Source organism: Neopelma chrysocephalum, unplaced genomic scaffold (assembly GCF_003984885.1).
Source record: "Neopelma chrysocephalum unplaced genomic scaffold, ASM398488v2 Primary Assembly neopelma1_76, whole genome shotgun sequence".
NCBI classification, from domain to species: Eukaryota; Metazoa; Chordata; class Aves; order Passeriformes; family Pipridae; genus Neopelma; species Neopelma chrysocephalum.
This window is the reverse complement of record NW_020897737.1, coordinates 9,975,851-9,997,256: the sequence shown is the minus strand read 5'-3', so window position 1 is coordinate 9,997,256 and position 21,406 is coordinate 9,975,851. Positions and strand designations below refer to the sequence as shown.

At 43.2% G+C, this 21,406-nt stretch overlaps 2 protein-coding genes across 7 annotated transcripts in view; both read right to left on the bottom strand.

Moving 5' to 3' along the window:
• Window positions 1-2,992: 2,992 nt before the first annotated feature.
• Window positions 2,993-14,414, bottom strand: LOC113970254. Its single transcript, XM_027688959.1, has 4 exons — window positions 14,263-14,414; window positions 10,195-10,438; window positions 3,394-3,804; window positions 2,993-3,220 (listed from the first exon to the last, which is right to left on the bottom strand). Exons 1-4 carry the CDS (start codon window positions 14,397-14,399, stop codon window positions 3,191-3,193), a joined length of 822 nt encoding a protein of 273 aa, XP_027544760.1. The 5' UTR covers window positions 14,400-14,414; the 3' UTR covers window positions 2,993-3,190.
• The window catches only part of PRRG1 (proline rich and Gla domain 1), a 51,297-nt gene continuing 41,469 nt past the window's right edge, over window positions 11,579-21,406 (bottom strand). For all 6 annotated transcript variants that reach the window (XM_027688963.1, XM_027688962.1, XM_027688964.1 and 3 more), the window contains exon 6: window positions 11,579-11,589. The gene's annotated coding sequence lies outside the window, so the exon portion shown is untranslated. The remainder of the gene's footprint in view (window positions 11,590-21,406) is intronic.

Here is a 21,406-nt window from a genome sequence, read left to right as displayed (position 1 = left end):
AGGTTTTATGATGTTAGGAATTAGGAAGAGTACTATCACTTCCAGCATGTGACATAACTGAGATAAGAATTCATAAATGCATTTGGAACAAACAACTCCATGTTACTGAAAATAAGATCAGTTCTGTGATTAGAATGAACTCAATCAAATTTGAAGCTTCAGGCGCTGCAGCTAAACAAACACATCTCTAATCAGCAAATTATGTCCTTTCAAGGAACGTTATAATTCAAAATGGAGGAAGTACTTTAAAACTGGCTTCTCTGGTGAACAAATGATTATGCAGCAATATTTACGTAGTTATATGTAAAGTCTTTTAAAGGGAATTCACGGAGATTTTCCAGTTCGACCTGCACAAACAGATCTGTGCTCGGGATCTGGTGCAAGGGGGACCCCTGGCGGGACGTCCTCGCAATGCCAGGCCCGGCGCCCGCTGTGGGATTCCCCAAGCGCACATGGAAAATCCTCGTATCTTGGCAAAAAAGTGACTGCTCTGATAGAAATTGCCGGTTGGAGTATTTATAACATTGGCCTCGGGAACCTAGAGAACTGCAGAAGAGGAAAGGAAGGGAGGGGAGGGAAGGGAAAGGGAAAGGAGAAAAGAGAAAGGAAAAAGGGAAAAGGAAAAAGGAAAAAAAAATTGTGTTTTGTATTTTATGCTTCTTTTTGGCATTTTCATACACAAGCAATTTCATGTAATTTTTCAAGTTCGTAGAATCGCAGAATCATTGGGGTTGGAAGGCACATGATCTGGAGATCATCTGATCCAGCCTCCCCTGTCCAGGCACCTGGAGCAGGTGACACAGGAACACATCTAGGTGGGTTCTGAATGTCTTCAGAGAGGGAAACTCCACGACCACCCTCTCTGTAAAGAAGTTCTTCCTCATGTTGAGGAGGAACTTCTTGTGTGTTTCTTTATAGTCATTGTTCCTTGTCCTGTTGCTGGGCACCGCTGAAAAAGATTGTGGCACCATTCTCTTGGAACCCACATTCGAGATATTTAAATGTATTGACGAGATCCCCTCTCAGTCTTCCCTTCTCCAGAGGAAATAGGCCCAGCTCCCACAGTCTCTCCTCATAAGAGAGATGCTCCAGACCCCTCATCATCTTTGTGGCCTCCGCTGGGCCCTCCAGTAGCTCCTTGTGTTTTTTGTGCTGAGGAACCCAGAACTGGATACAACACTCCAGATGTGACCTCACCAGGGCTGAGTAGAAGGGGAGGATCTCCTCCCTCTATCCTGGTCACCCTCCTCCTGATGTACCCCAGGATAAAATTGGCCCTCCTGGCCCCAGGGCACACTGCCAGCTCATGGTCAACTTGTCATCCACCAAGACCCCCAGGTCCTTCTCTGCAGAGCTGCTCTCTAGTAGGTCAGCCCCCAACCTGTACTGGTGCTTGGGGTTATCCCTCCCCAGGTGCAGGACCCTGCGCTTGCCCTTGTTGAACCTCACTAGGTTGCTTTCTGCCCAGCTCTGCAGCCTATCAAGGTCCCACTGAATGGCAGCACAGCCTTCAGGTGTATCAGCAACTCCCCCCAGCTTCGTATCAGTGCCAAACTTCCTTAGGGTTCATTCTATCCCTTCATCCAGGCATCTCTGTTATTCTTTCCTTTGAGGTATTTTAATTGAAGTGCCAATGATGCTCTAGGGTAGTGACACTCTCACAGAATTAAAAATGCATGTTGTATTTTGTTTACGGGCTGCCATGTGAAGTGTTCTCAACTGTACATACAAACTCTGGTTGTCTTGAAATTTACTGTGTTTAATGGAGACTGGAATGAAAACGCTTTTCATTTATTTGACACTAATATTTTTTTTCCTTGTAGTAAAGACAGTAAATGCTCATGGAACAAGATGAGGCGTCCACGTGGCTGGACCAGGCTAATCCTATAAGAAGAGACAGCAACATGGACTGCTTCTCACGCCTGTCCTTGGGTGCACCCTGCTTTTGGAAAGGGTGGTCATGCTGGTGAAATCACTGAAAACACTTCAAAGAGTCTTGGTCCTGCTCCAAGCCCTTATTTTCAGTTGCAGAATGAACAGAGAGGTGAATTGATCCACTGTGGGAGTGCAGCTTACCTGTTTGATAGGCACTGGATGTGCCTCTTTTCAGGACTGACATCCAGAAAGATGACCATGAGAACATACTCAGGTCTCTTGACACATGAGACTATAAAAGTCCAAAACTTTATTGAAGATATGAAAAGCTAATAATAATAGATTGCCATGGCAGTTTACTCCTAAAAGCATTTATTACTATTGTTTACTCCTCCTCCTTCTCCCTCTCCTCCTCCTCCTCCCTCTCCTCCTCCTCCTCCTTCTCACTGTTCCTCACACTTCTCACTCCTCCCTCTGCTGGGCAACATTTTGTCTTTTCTCACACAGGCCTCCCCTGCAGCTCCAGTGCTGCCAAGCCTGGACACCTGGGCCACAGACACGGATTTGCCTGTACCAAGAGTGACCTTCTCGGCTGCCTGGGAGACACAGGCAATATTCCCACTTAGGAGGAGGAGTGCAGGAAGAACAGCAGGAGGCCTGTGGAGGTCTATGTACACACGGCCATCTCCCAGCAGCCATCAAACTCTGTCCAGAGGTGGCTGAGCCTCCAGCTGTGGGTCAGGATCTGATGGTCATAAATAGGTAACACAATGGCCTCTGCAGGCCTTTGGGGGTTTATTTGATGGGACCACCCTCCTAAGAGGAACAGCTCAAGGACAAGCAGCAAGACCCCGTGATGGAGCTGCTGATTTCAGCATCATCTTTTGAAGCCAGTTTAGAGGCATTCTGGGACATGGGAAAGGATACAGGGAGGAGGAGATATCAAGAACACCAGGAGAAGACAGGGAGGTGCTAAGCATCTCAGCACAAGTGTAATCACTGCAAACATAAATTGAAGCACAAACTTCATCTCTTTGTTAGAGAGGGGAGGTGGAACCAAGGGGTACTATCCTCCAACACAGTCTTGCCCAGACACCCACAGACAAAGCATTTCTCTAAACAAACACACAATTTTAGTAACATGCACAAAGGGTGAATCTGTCCCACGCCTCCCGGCAGGGGGAGCATCAGGACTGGCAGCAGGTGCAGAGACTGCACAGGAAGCAGGGATGTGTCTTCTGTTTGTCTTGTCAGGCAGCAGAGGGGGAAGCACAACACGTTCTCCGGTGAGTGCTGCAAATGGCGCAGGAGTGTCTCACTGGCAGACCCACCAGGGTGCTGAGCCCTGGTGGAAAAAGTGCACAAAGGGTGGTCTCAGGGACATGAGCAGCAGGAGGTTGGTGATGTTATCCTTGAGGGTGCCAGGACTTTGTAAGTGCTGCCTGCTCTCATGGCTGGATGCAGCCATCAGAAAGCTGTTCTTGGGAAGGGCTTGGCAAATGCAGTGGAGGTCCCTACCTTATCCAGGGGCTTGTCTTGAGTGTTGTAAGGGTCTGATTCATCTTCCCAGTCCTCCTCCTCTCTCTGATCCTGGGCACTGCTGGAATTTCCCTGCTGACTGCCGCTGTCAGAGCCAGCACTCCTCTGCTTCGGCAGCCAGTAGAACCCAAAAATCACAAGGAGGATTTTGACAGAGGCCCAGAACCACCACCGCTGGCAGGCAGAGAGGAGCAGGCTTTCCTCACTGAGTCTGGTCTGCTCCTGGATCCTCTTCTCCATCCCCTTCAACCAAGTCATCTCCTGATTCTGAAGCTCCTCATGCTGCTTCAGGAGCTCTTCCGTGACCTTGACTGACTGGTCATCCAACAGCAGCATGAATTGTAGGACACCCAGCGCTATCAGGATTTGGGTGACGCTCAGAGCCATGGCCTGGAGGAGGAGGAGGGAGAGAAGGGGCTCAGCAGGGCTGGGTGGCAGGGAAATGGTGGCTGCACTGCCAGATGGGGCACCTGGAGACTTGTCCCCTCTGATGTCACAGGTACCAGAGCCCCATGGTGACCCCACCCTGCCAGCCTGGGCTTTGGATGGAACTGAGATGAAACTCAGATGGAACCAGAGAGTTTATGACCTTTGGAAGGAGGAGCAGCCACTCAGGAGGACTTCACAGCTGTTGTGGGGTTATGCAGGGAGAAAATTGGAAGAGCCAAAGCCTGACTGGAAGTTAATTTGTCCAGTGCTGTAAAAGACTAAAAAATGTTTCCATAAGTACATTAGCAACAAAAGGAGGGCTCAGGAGAATCTTCAGCCTTTGCTGGTTAGGAGGAAACACAGTGACAAAGAAGGAGAAGGAGGAAGATTCTGAGGTACTTAACATAAGGCTTGACTGAGTAACCTGATCTCCTCCCATGACAAGAAAACCTGCTTAGTAGATGAGGAAGAGGCTTTGTTTCCCTGTAGTTTAATAAAGCCTTTGACACTTTCTCACAGCATTATTCTGGAAAATCTGTCTGCTCGTGGTTTGGACAGGTGCACTCTTTGCTGGGAGAAAAACTGGCTGGACAGCTGGGTCCATAGAGTGGTGGGGAATGGAGTTACATCCAGGTGCCAGCTGGTCACCAGTGGTGTTCCCCAGGGCTCAGTCTTGGGGCCACTTCTGTTTTATGAGGAGCGACTGAGGGAGCTGGATTTGCTCAGCCTGGAGAAATAGGGGCTTGGGGGAGACCTTATAGCTCTTTTCAACTACCTGACAGGAAGTTTTAGGCAGGTGGGGTGTGGTGTCTTCTCCCAAGTAATAACTGGCAGGACAAAAGGAAATGGCCTCAAGTTTTGCTAGGGGAGGTTTTGATTGAATTTTAGGAAAAGTTTCTTCACCAAAGGTGTTGACAAGCATTGGAACAAGATGCCCAGGGGAGTTGCTGAGTCACCATCCCTGGAGGTATTTAAAATACATGATGTTTCACTTAGGAATATGGCTTAGTGCTGGACCTGGCAGTGCTGGATTAACAGTTGGATCTTAGGGTCTTTTCCAACCTAAATGATTCTTTGATTCAATGATTCTGTTGCAGTAGTCTAACGTAATAACTAGGCTCAATGCAAATCCTCACCTGAGCTTTATTTCACAAGCCCAGTCATTTCCCATGTGTCTTCCTATGTATAAACCACAAATTCAAAAAAAAAAAAGCATCTTAAGTGACCCTTATGGTGTCTATAAGGCTGTGGTTGTCATGGTCTCACTGAGTGACTCAGTGCTGTCAGGCTCTAGCTGGGGCCAGATCCAGGTCTGCTGCCCTTTTGCCCACAGGATTTCAGTTCTCCCAGGCACCTGAGATGATGCCCAAGTTTCACGTTCCTTTCCTTGGATGTGCACTGCTTGCACTGCAGCTTCACTTGGTTCTTCAGAGCCGTGAGCATTCGTAACATCCAGGGACATGCACTACCAAAGGTCCTTGCAATGTTTATCATGTCATACATTAGTAACTTAAATTTAGCTTCCACAGTGAAAGTTGCTGGTCCTGACAGATAAGGCTGGCCATGATGTTAATACTGTTATCTATCACAGATGCTACAAAAACTCTGAAAAATGAGTGAACCTTTTTCATTCTAGGAGTTTGCTCTGCTGAGCAGAGCCTGCAGAGGGCTGCTAGGTTACATTTCTTGACTGTCATAAGTGATGTTTGAGATCATTCTCCTTCATTATGACATCAGTAAAAGACTTTAGCTTCAAAGTATAATTGAATTATGTTGACCTTTCCGGTCATTACTGATTTTGTGGAGAAAATTGCAATGTCAGCACTTGTGGCTCTGCTACATATTGGGTAGCTACCGTGTGGCTGCTGGTTACTTCAGAAATCGTTATTTCATCAACAGTTGTCCAAACAGGCTTTAAGGCTGTCAAATTTGTCTTAAGGCTGAAGTACTGTCAGGATATGTGGCAAACAAAGGAAAAATGCCCTTAGAAAAAATATGCTGCTGTGAACTGTTCTGTCATGTTCCGTTTTCCCCTGATACACTGTATTTTTGGTTTTTGTTCTCAGAGTGCCTAAACAATAGGTTTCAGCCCCCTGCTTTGAGCTTCCTAGATTGTCTGCAATACACATAATAAAGATAGAATATTTGCTACTGGAATAAAAGTTACCTTGTCTGGTGGCTAGGATACAGATTCAAAGAGAAACTCATCTTGGTTCTTGCCTTAGCTCATGGTCTACTGTGTGCCTTCAGTGTCAGTGGTAATTTCTCAGTTATAGAGAAGGGTGAGTAGGTCGTGTTTTTCATCCTAAAGAGAAGAGTTGCTTTGAGAGACTGAAAACCTGGAAGAGTTAATGTAAACCTGGAAGAGTTAATGTAAACCCGGAAGAGTTAATGTCTCAAACAATGGGCAGAAGAGAAAAGGAATGTTACTATGCCAATGAGATAATCATGGCCCATCTTCGGGAACGAAGATTTGGGGAAAGGTCTTTTACCTTTCCAGCCTGCGCAATGGATTTTTTAGGTGAGACACAGCCTGCGCTGAACTGAGCCCACCCTTTAATCCTAAGGTTCATCTGCCGGGGCCAAGCAAGCTTGGACAATGGCAGCGAGGTCCTCAGGACGTAGGTTTGTTTAGAGTGTCCTTCTCATAGATGGATGGCCACACAGGGCTAACGACCTCCATCAGGCCAGGAGACCGGGGATTCGAACCCGTGGTCGCAGCAGTGAAAGTCCTGCACGCTAACCACTAGGCCACCAGGGGTCTCACAATGAGATAAGGCGAGGTTAGGAAAGAGGGTCTTTGGAGGCAGGATAGTGTTTTTTTGGGACCACCTTCCTTATCTTGAGTAGCTGCCTCTAAAACCAAATTTGAGACACCATTGCACTTGTGCCTCTGTCAGGGGAGGGGAATTGAAACCACAAGGCCCCCCAACACCCTTCTGAAAAGTTCAGAAATAACAAAATAACGTGTGAGGACGATTTTATAAATAGCACAACTGGAGGGGCTGTATGTGCACCCACCATCTGTGCACCCACCATCTGTGCACCCACCATCCAGAGGAACTGGACCCCAGATGATGCTGAAACCCTGAGTGGTGACCTGGATCCTTTTCTCAACCTCTATTTTTCTATCTTCCCTTCTTTCTTTTTTCCCCTCTCCTTAACAGTTTAAATCTCTGCTGCCACATGCTGTTTAGAAACGTTTAAATCGTTGTCGCTGTGGGCCATTCAATCTATCACTTGAAAGTTTAAGTCTTTGCTGTCCTAAATAAAACTTTGTAATTGATCGTTTGGCGTTGTTTCACCTTAATTTAGCCCAAGGGTATCCCGAACATCCATCACCTATCCCAGAGTAGGCAGTCCAGGACTGCCCTCTTGGCACCCAACAGCTGCTCAGATGAAAAATACTCTGAAATCTTACTGTGATCTTATTATATTTTAATTTCCCATGATAAAGAGCAAGCAATAATATCCCTAAATTATGAAATATTATTGAGACATATAAAAGTGATATTTTATTTTTTACAAGTCAAACTAGGGCTTGTTTGAATGCCTCTGACTTGATATTGAGCTTTTTCAAATAAGATATAGATCTACTACTTTCAGTCACATATTTAACTTTTGTAGCCTCATTGAATAATGACTGAAGCAACCAAAGAATGATATGTAACACTTATCTTTTACGCATTTGTTACAAGGAGTGCAAAGATTGAGAATTAGAACTATTAATAAAGTTTTACTTGTCATATTTGTCAAACACATACACATACATATGTGCACTGGCTCTTTAAAATTTTTGGTGTTCTGAATATCTATAAGCAAAAACCAGTTTGGAAAATCAGATGAAGGTAAACATAAGAACTAAGAAAAAAAAATTTCACATCTTTTATAGTTATTTAATCACTCCAGAATAATTCCTTTAGACATTGTTCTCTTCACATTTTCCAAGAGTGCAACACAGTTTTTCTGCTTACAGGCATAAGCCCATCCATCTCTGTTCTTTTTATTCTGTGTAAGAGAGATGAGTTAATATTTATTCCACATGGAGAGTTCTGTATCTTATGCAGAAAGTTGTCAGAATAATCAAATTGAACAGCAGGATAAAATATTTAACATACCCACTGAAAAGTAGAAAATAAAATTTTTGCTATATTCCTGTTCTCTATTAATCACAAGCTGATTGAGAGTTTCTAACCACTCATGGTTTTCAAACAATTGATTTCTCACTGAAGCAGCCAAAAAAGGAAAATATTGCAAATCAACCCAACCTCCCTGTATTGTAGACCACTGAAAAGTTGAAATGTGATTTGCTTTCAGGCACTTTTCATTACTTGATTAATAGAGCTGATTCAGATTTGGCTCGGTGGTTGTTCTCTCTCAAAAGACTGTTTACTCCCCACTCTGGTATGAAGTTATGAAGCAAGGGCAAACACCATCATTGCTGCTTATTCCTGGTGAAATAAGTCTATTCACCTTTGGCCAGAATTAGGGTCTGAGCATACCTGTAGCATGGTCATTGCTGTAGGTGACACAACCTGCTGACAGAGCAAACGAGTTTGAGTCATTGGGCTGACTATTTTAGGTATTTTATATAAAATTGGCAACTTCAGTGAGAATTTTCAAGGCCAAGTACTGCAGCATACAAAGAGCCACACACACCTACTGCCTTCCATTCCTTTCTCACTCACTCACTGCAAACCCTGCAGCTCAAATTGAGGCCAGCTCCAAATCATCTGCTGTGTGAATTGTGCCAAGTGAACTCAAATTACCTTTTCAGTTCATAAAATATTCATTCAGTCCCAGCTGGGACTTTAAAATACAAATGTTTGGTTATGATGTTGGTAACATACCCTTTTCATTCTCTTACATACGTATTAAGGGAATAGTTTTACACCCACTCACAAGTACAGCTATATGAAAAATTAGAGCTCTAAAAACAAAAAAAGTAAAATCTAACTTTTCCATCTCCCTCTGCTGGAAGCCCATTTGACACTACAGTTGCCTGCCTAATCCAAATGGCCATTACAAAAATGTTTCAGACTTTACCCTACCATAAATTCCTATCATCTCCCTTCGTATTCATCTGCCCTGTGGGAAATTTAGGTTCCTCCATATTATCTTCTCCTGGCATTCGATATTCCATGTTGGACAAGTATTTGTGGTAGGATCAATGCAATTCAATACTAAAACGCTAATGGAAGAAAGAGCTTTGGAGTCATATCCACTAAACTAGTTCAGAGAACTGGAGAGTGCTGAGATACACACCTTTAATCACCGAGAATCTTCAAGCATAGAAGAGTAATTTAGGACACATTTGAGAAATTTTAGTTGTGTTACTCCTGAGTTTTTATCCCCTTTTGATTTACAGACAAGGATTGATGCAAATCTTGACACAAAAATATTCACCTTCTGAAATACTGTTAACACGCTCTGAAAAATATTTAAAATATAATTTTTCAGCAGAAAATAATATTCACACATATCTATACGTACTAGGTGTGTTTCTGTGTGTGTAAATTAGATAATGTTATGGCATAATGCATAGGTCTGTTTTCAAGAGTTGGAGGAATGAACATGTTGTCTTTAGACTCCAAACAACTGCTAATAAAATGCTCAGAATACCTCTGGCTAAGAAGCCTTAAGTGAAAAGAACTGGGGTGAGTTTGCCTTGTAGGCCCAGTGTTGTGACATGAAAAAAAGTTACACAGACACAGCAATTTTAGTTGGAACTATACCTGTCACTTTTTAATGAGAAAGAACCAGGGTACTTTGTGAGCTGATAAAACTTTACTCTTTGCTCTTTCTTGGCATCTGATTTACACAGTTCAACAACCTGCCATTTGTCTTTAGGTCAGAGTAAGGTCTCACTCTGGATGAACCCAGTGCTCACCACATGAGTGAGAACAGAGACACTTACAGGCTCCTTTAAAAATTGTGCCATATATTCCACAGGTGCTACATTTGGATCATCTTAAATGCAAGCTGATTGCTACTGTGATTTTCAGATGATCTCTCTGTACTGGGTATAAAGAGCTGAGGAAGGATGTATCCCGTTTGAGTAAAACACAAAGAATATAAAAAAAAACATGTTTAACACACTAGCCTGTGTTGTGTGGCCTCTGCTGCTGACAAAAGATATTTCAGTCACAACCAGAGAAGGATGATTTTTTTAATTAGGTAGAAATGAGAAGTGGTTTGATTAAGAACTTTGGATATATCTGAAATGCGATGTCATACTACAGAAAAGCTTATACAAGAAGTTATTTAGACAGAGATGTATATAAAGAGTGAAAAGAACTCTGTACTTGATAATTATAAAAAAAAAAGTTAGCTATGTACAACTTTACTTACTGTGTCCTCTCTGTCCAGGCTTCTCATATAAGGATTAGTGGTGGTTGATGCTTCCTTTCTAGCCCTGGGGTTATGGTTTGTAGACATCCTGCAGTGTTGATCCTCTCTTGATTCTCTGCAAGCCAGTACTGAAGTTTCAGAAGTCATATACTTCCCAGGAGCATTTTCTCTGGGGCAGTATAGTAGCTTGTGGAATATCTGCCAGAATGGGAAATCTCTCTTCTGTAGTCTGAACTCTATGTTTCTGAGGAGTCAATAGAAGGACCAGTTGTTAAATGGAAGCAAATGAGGAGATAACAAGCTAAAAAGCAGTAAGGTCTGTAAGAGGGCAGGAAAAGGGAGAGGGAGAGGGAAGGGAAGGGAAGGGAAGGGAAGGGAAGGGAAGGGAAGGGAAGGGAAGGGAAGCCTCATTTGTCTGGCAGATAGGCAGTGAAGAGTGTTCTCATCTCATAATTATGCGACTAAGCAGGAGGTACATCAGTATGGATGTTGTTATGGCTGAAAACCTTGTCTTGCATGTTCAGCTATATACACACCACAGTTTGCCTGCTCATATGGACAATCACTTGAAGGGAAAACACAATCTGCTATAATGCCTATCTGCTAGACAAAATGTGCATGATTAGTTCCATATGGCTTTTTTTTTCTTGAAACAGTAGAGTTCCAAAGTGAGGAAAGATTTCAAACAGAAGCAATGATGTATTTCAAAATCCCAGTTCAATAATGCACTTATGGGGGAAAATTGGCCTCCAGTGGGATTTAAATGCACATGAGTGTGCTTTGCTGAATAGACATGTCCTTAGACATCTGCTTAAAGACATGTACATAGTAAGACATGGTCTTCTTTATCTGGGCTTTGAATCAACTTCCAAATTATTTGCTGAATGAAGCTTCAAAAGAAGATGTCTGCAGTCTACGTAAAAACAGTGTGTTTCCTAATGTAACACTTTCCCTTACTGCTGAGTTGCATTATCAAGTAGAAAAGTGCTAATGCTCTTCCTCTTCACATAGTCACATTTAGGAGACAGATACACTTCTTAATGGAAGGACGTGCCTGGTCTTATATGTGCCTACTCCTACCACTGCAGATGTGAGAGTCCTTCAGAGGACAAATCAGAAAATCCAGATGTTGCACTGCATTGTAATGTAACCCACCACTGATGACTTGAAAACAGCCCCTGACTTTTAGTTCCAGCTTTGAAAAGCTTCTGGGTGAGTTTTTCTTTCCCCACACTCCATACAAAGAAAATGAGGCAGGATAGTCTCCCAATTCAGATGGCTAAATTAGTTGCCTAAATTTAAGTGCTGTTGGTAAGCCACATGAATAACCTCTTTCAGATGTAATTTGGACTCTAGAGTGATTTGTTCCAAACACAAGAACAAAAACAAAGCTTTCTATCTAACATGGCTGCTTGCTTTCAACAGATGAGAGCACTTTAGCAGGTGTCCAGTACTGGGCTTTGAGAGTTTTAATGTGCAGCTTGTGGCACCAGGGTTGCCAGCACCCTCTCTGCAATGCCATCTGCAGGGGTGCCTTGGTGGTTGTAGCAGGATGCTCTGCCTGGAATGGGGTAGAACAACTCAAATAATGCCCAATTTGCAAAGCTACTAGTGGTAAATGGAGACAGAGGAGTCATGCTGCTTTTGGTGTTGAATAATGGTGAAATCAGTCTGACTCATCAATCCCAAAGTTAAACATCCTGATAGTGAGGTGAAGATGTGGTAGGCCTGGCAAAGCACCTGGATAAAGGAAGAAACAAGTGATACCAACTGCTTGTCTAAGGCTGCTGAGCTGACACAGCCAGCCTGGAGATATATGATGGACAGTCAGTCACTTTATACTATAAAAGCCCAGTCCGAAATTTTAATGGCAGGGTCTTCTTGGGAGTGTGTGTATGGAGATTCCTCCCTTGAGTGAAGCTGTCCCTCAGTGTTACTCCTTGAGGTTGAGTGAAAGTGATTTGCCCACAGTTATTGATATGGGTGACATCAATCTCTACTCAATTGGTTTTGCTAGCTTTAATACAATGGCATATATATACATATGTAGCTTCAATATTGCTTCATAGTGCACTATATTATAATAGTATTGTAATATTGTTATAGCTCCTATAGTGTGTCATTAATAATTCTGATTAAGAACTTTTTCTAATCATTATCATAATAAATCATATATATATTTCTATAAATATATATGGTTTGCCATCCTTAATCCTGGTGACAACGTTGTATGAAGGTTCAATTACACCTATACAATACTTCACACATAAACTATTGACAAAGTCTGGGGCTAAGATTGGATCTTTTGTAGCAAATTTAGAAAGCAAAGGGGTCCTTGCTGTACCCTGTGATTCAGTGGGAGGATTCCTTTAATAAACTTTGTCTGAATCTCCCACTCTGCCTGTGACAGTGGGGTGACAGTCACTCTCCATCAAAGACAGGAAAATCAGGCATTCAGATGGGAATGTCCAAAAGCCAAATTGCTGAGCACAGGAGAGTTTCAAACTAGTCAATCAGAAACACTGAGAGAACTGAAAACTTGTCTTTGATGTTTCCCTGTAAAAATAGGGATTCAGTGTCTGCAGTGTCTTGCCTGCTCTCTTGCATAGCCAGGGATTACAAAATGTGCCCAGGAGAGTAATTCCCAAATCAGCATCACCCTTCCCTTTGTTTGAACAAATGGCTCTGCATTACAGGAAGAGTTGCCAGTTTATGAGGCATTTTGCACAGGGGTGATTGTCACCTCTTATTGAGCTCAGACTGCTCTGTAGTCAAAAGTGTGGATTTGTGAGAGCAAAATCCCCACAGGGGACTGGATCAGTAGCTTTGGCTGTAGGCACTTAGCCTGAGGAGGGGCACCCTGTGGTTCCTCGTGCTAATAAGGAAATTGAAACACATCTCTCATAAAACAGAGAAAAATACTCTAGAGTAGGAGCCAGAGTCCTGCCTGCAGAAGGCACACAGCCCTCTGAGCTGCAGGTCATGGCTGCTCTCTGCTGGTGCTGCAGACCTTCCTCTCTCAGTGGCCCGAGAGTAATGGGGACCATTCCCACCCCAAATAATCAGCACCTGATGTTCAGGGCATTTTTCTGAGGTCAGGGAGATGAAGGCTCAAACTTTCATGGGATTAGAAGAGCCTAGGATGCAGGTTTGGTGTTTCCCAGAGTAGTGCTATAGGTTATCAGTCGGAAGTAGGGCATCCTGTTTTGTGATAAAGTCTTTTCAACTGAACTCCAAGATAGTTCAGAGTTCAGAAATGAATTCTGAACAGCAGGTCAGGCCCCAAACAGCCTCACAAATTCAGCATAAGCCTCTCTGGTCAGCTCAGTGAAGCCAAGGCCGTGTGTAGTTTGGCTGCTGACACTGCAGCAGGCTCTCAGGGAAGGTTTTCCCTGGGGATGTAGGTGTCCAACGTGCATAAAACAAGAGAGGCAGCATTTCCCTCAGCAAGTCACAGCATGGGAGGACAAGATCCTACCTTGATTCCTTCCCTTCTGGGAGATTTATAAGCTGTTCCTCCTCCACCCCAAGGTGGTTATGAGTAGCAGAGGCTGCATGCAGTCTTATCTGAATGCAGTTTTATTTCATAACTTTTATTTCATGTATAGAAATAAATGGCTTATAACAAAGAGTTGAATTGCTGTCATTTTTCCTCTCCCTCAGGCAGAGAAGGAAACTCCCTGACAGCTTCCTTGCATGCCATCAGACGCCTCCAACCCTTGAACAGGGCTTTTCACAATGTACATTTTGGATATAGACTCTTAAATTCTGCCTAAGCACCACTTTGCATGAATAAATCTCTTTTTTGAACTGAGAATTAATCCATGTGCCTCACTTTGTCATCTGCAAAATGGAGAATTTTCTTACCTGACAAGAAAAGTGAGAGGATAAATATTTCAGAGACTATGAACTACTCAGACAACTCTCTCAGCACGGGTGACAAAAGTACCTCGGCGAGACAGGAAAACGCTGTTTTAAAATTCCCAGAAGAGCAGGATAGAATAGAGATGAGATTCAGCAATGTGGGAGGCAATTGCAGCACTCTGTGTGATAGATGACATCACTCACAGCACAGTAAAATGGATCTGTGTGTAGACTGTCTTCCCTGGTATGCTCCCTTCACTTCTGGCATGCGCTTCATCTGCATATTGTGACACCAAATAGTGTTGTTCATCCTCCTGCTCTTTAATTACTGTTTGCTGCATCAAGTCCTGCAGAAAGAGAATTGGGAAGAGGAGTGGTACTGTATTTTTACCGCTTATTGTTTTGATGTTACAGGACAACATTTGCAATTCCATCAGGGACCTACCCTCAGAGCTATATTCTGCAGAAATATATAGAAACAGAGAATTTAGGGGGAAATGGACGTATTTGACTAAATATTTACCACGTGCCGACCTCCCAACCCTTTCTCCTCAGGCGGGGCACCCCTTGGCTGTCAGCTCAGGCCGCTGAAAACTCGTGAGTGACACTGAGTGGCAGCTCCGGCACGTTCAGCTGCTGTTTGCAGGCTCGACCCACGAGAGGGCAATATAGCAACATCCATCGCGCTTCCTCCCTTCACAAAAAAGGATCAGGCTCTGGGACCAGGAATTTCATTCTACAATATATGTGTAGTATTTATAGAAAGAGCATTTTACTCTTTTAAAGTGCTGCTGTTTTGCTTATAGCAGTAAAATATAATCAGTATGCATTAAATTTCTTTCATCTCACAGAAGCTAATATGCCCCTCTGCTGCTATCCAATGTAGGACACCTAAACATTGGAAGAAAACCATTTTTTTTTTAATGTCTCAGACATTCTATAAGACAATTAAACTGGAGGCTCAATGCTACAACTCATCCTCAGGGGGTAGCCCGTTTATCAGATGTTTTAATAGGACTAACGGTATGAATACAATTCCATAGGTTTGTGTGCTACTTTCGTTGACCCTTATGCAATTAAATGCCTTATTTTGTATCTCACCCTCGGGTCTGTAACCTCCTTTGTTTAGCTGACAAATGTCTGTATCACCTCCTAACCTGATTGATCTGAATTGAGCTTTTTGAAAGTGCCACTGACAGCAAATCGCTGCAGTCTATAAAAGGTTTATCTTCCACTTGACTGGAAACTGCTAACCATGTGCTAAACATTTTTGATAGCGCCATCCAGAAATATTTTTTTTCCCCACATACTTCATATTCTTATACACCAAAAGGCTGTACATATTTTGCAGCTGTCTTATCAGATGCAGCTGAAATACTTTTTTCTGAGTGATACTGTCATAGACGAGTGATTTGTCTTTGCTTTGTGTTGCACAGCAGTTACTCGCCAGCTGCAGGCTCTGGTAGTGATTTGCAGTGTCACCAGCTATTAGAAAGGAGGATGCAGAGTCCTTAACCAGATCTTGACAGGTAAATGAGAGATGAACTATGTCAGAAATACTGTGACTAACACTGTGGGAAGGAGGAAACACATTTTTACAAGCAACTGCTCAAAATAAGTAAGTAAGGTGAGATAAAGGACTGTACCGGTGTCAGGACTTAAAGAATGCAATTCATTGTCTCAAAACACAGTCAAAGAAAGAAATTCCCATAAGATAAGTCACCAGAAAAGGAACCTGTGATAAGACCACATGGCCACAACAGGAACCAGGCCTGGTAGGGCAGATCTGGGTAACCTATCCAGATAAAGACTCCCACTGTGCAAAACTGTGAGAAAGGAAAGTGTTAATTCCAAACCTAAATGAAGGTGAAGGTTTGAAATGAGCAAACCAATATTTCACTGTGCAAGCTGTGGGAAAGAAAACAACTACTTACACCCATGCCATTCCAAGTTGTGGGAATATCTCCTGGTGCCCTGTGAATATCCAGGACTTGGACTGTATAAAAGTAGTATCACAGAAGCACAACTTCGGGACTTTCACCACGGAGAAGATCAGAAAAAGCGAGGATGCCAACAGAATCCATGTGGTGGTGATCTTTTACTTAATCTGTCTCTTCCTCTCACTCTTTTTCTCTCCCCCTCCCCCCTCTTCCTGTTTCTCTCTCCCTCACATTTACTGTCAAATAAAATCCATGCTATTGACTTTGGCATATGATCTCTTTTGCACCTTAATTCAGGCAGAGGTATTTTTTAATAATCAGATCCTAACAGCTGGCTGTGACTGCACTATTTGCAGCAGGATGAGCAGCAGTCGAAGAGCACAGGAAGGCAGGGAAGGTGTTGCAGGGACGCAGGAAGGCCTGGCAGCACTGACTCCTCCAGAGCAAACCTGCCCACCAGCCTGCAGCCGACCGACCGTGCCGGTGTGGGCAGATGGCAGCAACCAGGGTGTGGGTTGTGCCAGACCCGCAGACACAAAAGGGTCAACATATTTTGCATGGCACAGGTATTACTATGTGTGCTTCTCCCACATATCTTGTTATTTAATTGCTGTGAACTGTCGGGCAGCTCTGTGGAATGGAAGAATTAAGTAGTTTGATTAGTCACTGTCGGTGAAATTGCGGCTCGTGCACGTGTCCCCTGCACACTCCATGTTAGACTCACGCACAAGGCCGTCATTATTCGTGAGGATGAGCTGATGCCTCCGAGATCAGGAGTGGGGATGTTGGAAAGCAGAGTCATTGATGCCACAGGGACTGTGTCAGTGCTGGGGAGGCAAGTCTTACCAGATTGGAAAGAAACTGTACTCGGATAATTACAGAAGTACTTCTGTACCTATTAGGACAGATCAGTCTCTAATGATTCTGTGCCCTGCTGTGAGAAGTGGCTGTGCTGCCACCATGAAAAATTAAAAATTAATTTACTCTGTGTTTTATTTTGGCTTTCCTTTTTATGCCACAGGCGGGCAGGGAGCACTGCTACCACTGCACTTCAGCCCACGGCTTTTCTGCTGGCCGGAGAGACAACATACACTCACACAGAAGACTGATGTGGTACCTTTCCCCACAAGGTGTATTTGAAAGGGTTCATTAATAAGTCTGTAGTTTCCAAATTTACTTTGAGAAAGACACCAGGAAGCTCTGCTCAGGAAAAGGTGAGGTGGGAGTGGTGCAGCCCGAAGCTGGGCACAGCCCAGCGTGGGGGCACCAAGTGGCCGCTGCTGGCTGAACACACTGAACACACACGACTCTGCCAGGAGAGAGAAAACATTTCTGGTAAAAATGTTAAGCAGATTAAAGCATGAGCAAAAATAGTCGTGCATCAGGACTGTGCCCAGGCGTGCCAAAGGAGCAAAGGTCATACCAGGGCCAGGCTGGGAGGCTGCGGTGCTGCCGCCTGCCCTGTCACACCCCTGTGGGGTGGGCAGAAGGCAACAGGCAGCACCAAAAAGAGGATCCTGCTGGTTATGGGGACCAAACCAGGCCAGGGCCAGGACACCTGGGGCTCTGCAGCCCCTGCCCAAGGCGGGATCCTTGCAGTGAGGAAGAGCACTGAGGGCTTCTGCCCCAGTCTAGGGGCAGCCCCTGCTGTCCCAGCTTCACCTGCTGGGCCCTGGCTGGGCCCTGGAGCTGCCCCATAGCCCCAGCCATGCCTGGACATCCTCAGGTGGTTGCTGGTCACCGTCCCCATCCTGGCTCTGCCCTGGTGTCAGGGCAACCTGAAGACCATTATGAGCCTTTATAGGTTCATTGTTTTCATTAAAATAGTGGCATTCTCCAGACTAATTTGTACCAACTTTTCAGTATCTTCAGCAATGCCAAACCACTGGATGGAAAATTTCCTTTACATCAACAAGATTTGTTTAATGGAAAAGGACGTTACTAATGGGGAAAGCAGTTTTTCCAGCCCACAGAACCAAATGCCAGCCTAGAAAAAAAAAAGAAAAAAGAGGGAAAAAATGATGGAAACTATAAAAAGTTCTGTGACTTTTAAAATGTGAAGCTCTACTTGTGCTGTATATTTGAAGACAAATTGCAATAGGCTTTCAAGCAAAAATAAACTTGAGTGGACTTTAAAGAAATGTTATCTGTGAGAAACATATGTAAATAGGCATACACAATTTTTATTAAAGTGTCGTAAAGAAGAAAATACAGATTTAAAGTGACATGTAGTATGTAACCAATTCATAAGTCTCCAGTTTGAACACTGTGATGGATGTATGTGACAGAGATTGGACTTTGGATAATTGCTACTATTTAACTGGGAAAAAGAAAGAAGAGTGGCTGAAGAGTTTTGTCAGCTCAGTCACTTCCAAAGTGACATCCCAACCATGCACAGTCCCATTCTCACAGGACAAGTTGCTGTGCAAAGCCACTCAAACATGCTGGTCACAAAGCATAACCAAACAGGATCGGATTCTGATTTAAGTAGAGAAGATTACAACAAAGCCAATCTGAAACTTTAACCCAAATGAAGAATTCCATGGGACAGGGCAGGTTCTGCCTTGCAGACTTCTCCAGAAGCAGACTTCTCCAGCCTCTTCCAGGCCTGTGCTCACAGGATTAACCCGTGTGGATGATTAAGTTTGGAGCTTTCCAGCTTTTAGCCTGTAGTTAAAATACACTTCTCTAAATCAGCCAATTTTCAAGATGCCTCTTGCCACTACCTGGTTAAGTAAATACATGTTCTTAATAGCTAAACATAAGCAAAAAGGTTCGTATTTTTATCTCTTACTTGATTGCCACTTTTGCTACAAGATTTGCAATAAGTATTCTAGAGCATCCAGATGAATGACATGTTATAGATCTGGGGCATCAGCCACTACTGACTAATCACAATTTTGTTCATTATATTTTACATAATTTAACTGGCTGAATCAGCTTATCATTAGGGGAATTTGAAAACCATTTAGAGCTTTAGCAGTCAAGTTCACGACAATTTCCTTTCCTCACAATCATACTGTTTCCCTGAGTATCTGCACAGTTATTTCTTGCTTGGGATGTTTACCTATTACATGGGGAAGGTCAGTAATTTCAGCTGAGGCAGATTGGCAGAGTTAAACTCAACGGGAGCCTGACCCCAGGTTCTGTAACCAATAGATTATATAATAGAAGTTTATTACTTTTCAGAAGAAATGACAGAACTAAACATTAATAGACAGATTGACTTTCCTGTGGGGTCACTGTTCATTAAATTTCCCACTGCTTTTACAATCTGAGCTGCTACAGTCATTTAGCTTTTAGCTCAAGTCATTAAAGTGAGAAGATTGTTTCTTTATTACCTTGTGACCATTCTTCATGTTAATGGCATTTTTCAAGCTCTCATCTTAAAACTGGCAAAGACCATAAAAAAAAATGAAAACTGTGCTTCTGCAGCTTAAACACAAACAAACCCAGTTGCTTCCATCCTTCTTATTTGATATCTGACAGGCACCAATTTGTGCCAGGCAGGTAACCAGGTCCCTAACTGAGAGAGCTGGGTAAGGATGCAACCCCCCTTCACAGAAGTAGGTGGCAGACTCAGGGCAATTAGCTGTGAAGGTCTCACTCTGTAAAGCAGCAGTATGCAGGGGAGACTGCAGGAAAGTGCCACTTTTTGTCAGGCTGCAGAACCAGGACTAGGAATGGGGATGGGGTAGTTGAGCTGAGGACATGCCAGAGAGAGATTTAGCCACTGGAAGTGTGCACAGATGCCCTGAGGCAATCACAGTGCTGTAGCTGGACCAGAAACCAGTGGTTTCGACAACCCTGACATCTTTTGTGTTCTCCTTTCCTCCTCCAAAAGTCAATATACAGACTTTGAAACAGATACCATTACAGAAGGTCATCCACGTACATTACAGAGGACTGTTGTGGAAATGAGGGCATGGAAAACAGTAAGAAACTCCCTGAAGGAGATTCCATGCACCAAAGTATTATAGAATGGAATCATATTAATGGCTTAGGTTGGAAGGGACCTTGAAGATCATCCAGTTCCAACCCTCCTGCTTTGGACAGGGACACCTCCCACTAGACCAGGTTGCTCAGAGCCCCATCCAACCTGGCCTTAAACACTCTCAGGGATGAAGCATCCACAACTTCTCTCAGCAACGTGTTCCAGTGCCTCACCACCCTCAGAGTAAAGAATTTGTTCCTAATATCTAATCTAAACCTACTCTCTTTTAGTTTGAAGCTGAAGAAAGATGTTTATTTCTTAGGTAGATATAACATTTATAACCTTGCAACAAAAATAGTTAATAACAGGATTTATTACTTATCTTAATCATATTCTCTATCTACAGATTTCAACAGCTTACAAGGACAGTATTTTATGGCCCTTTCTTTCAGGTCACAGGTTACTTAAAAATACAAGGGCCACAATATCAAATGTTTGATGAGTGGTCAGAATAAGAGAACCCTCTTATCTTACATCACTGATTTCCCAAGGAAAACACAAAAACACCTTTTCCGCACATACTACATAATTTACAGTAATCTAATTTCCCCAATTTCTGATAACACAGGGCTCATGTCTTAGACTTTACACTGTTTTGATGAAAGATCAAAGAAAACTCTTTCATGCTTGCCTCCTGCTCTTCGATCATGACCCTTTAACTTTGTTTCTTGTCACTGACTGATTGAAGAGCAATGTGACTTGACTTTCTTCCTGCCTGCCCACTCCAAAAATGGAAAGCTGATAAAAGCAATAGATGAGATAGGAAGAGGCAAACATCTGTTGAATCCGTGTTCTATGAGTCAAAGATGTTTTTTTGAGCCCTGAAACCAGCAGACTATAACAGCTAAGGACACCTAAACCAAGAAACATTTGGGAGAACTTTGCAGTTGAGCAACAGTGTGGGAAGGAGGATGTACAATATCTTACACTGTTCCTAATATTACAAGTTCCATTTGTTATTTTTTTCTAAATCCACATTTATTGTTTGAGGTCATCACCAAAGTGTTCTTTGTTTTCCCACTATGAAACAGATGGTGTAAATGTGCCCTGCGATTTTATTGCTGTGTTACAATTTCACTGTGTCATGCTCAAACCACTGGATTCATTCAGTCCACAATAAAACTTCCATTCTGCTGTGCTGCCTATGGGGGCACTGAATAAAATGGCAGTTGAAAAAGTTTCAAGTTGCTAAATCAATATTTTATTATTTGTCTCAATATAGGTTTATTAGTCATAGAAACAAAGCTCAACAACAGATAAAAGCTTGAAACAGTTACTTGGAAAAATGTAACGAGAACAGACTTGTGCACAACCACTGCATTTTTAATTTTTTCATTTCTTAGTACATCTTTTCCAACATGATGAGATTAAACAAAATTGCTCAGCTCTGTTCTTTGTAAGGTCAGTCAAACTA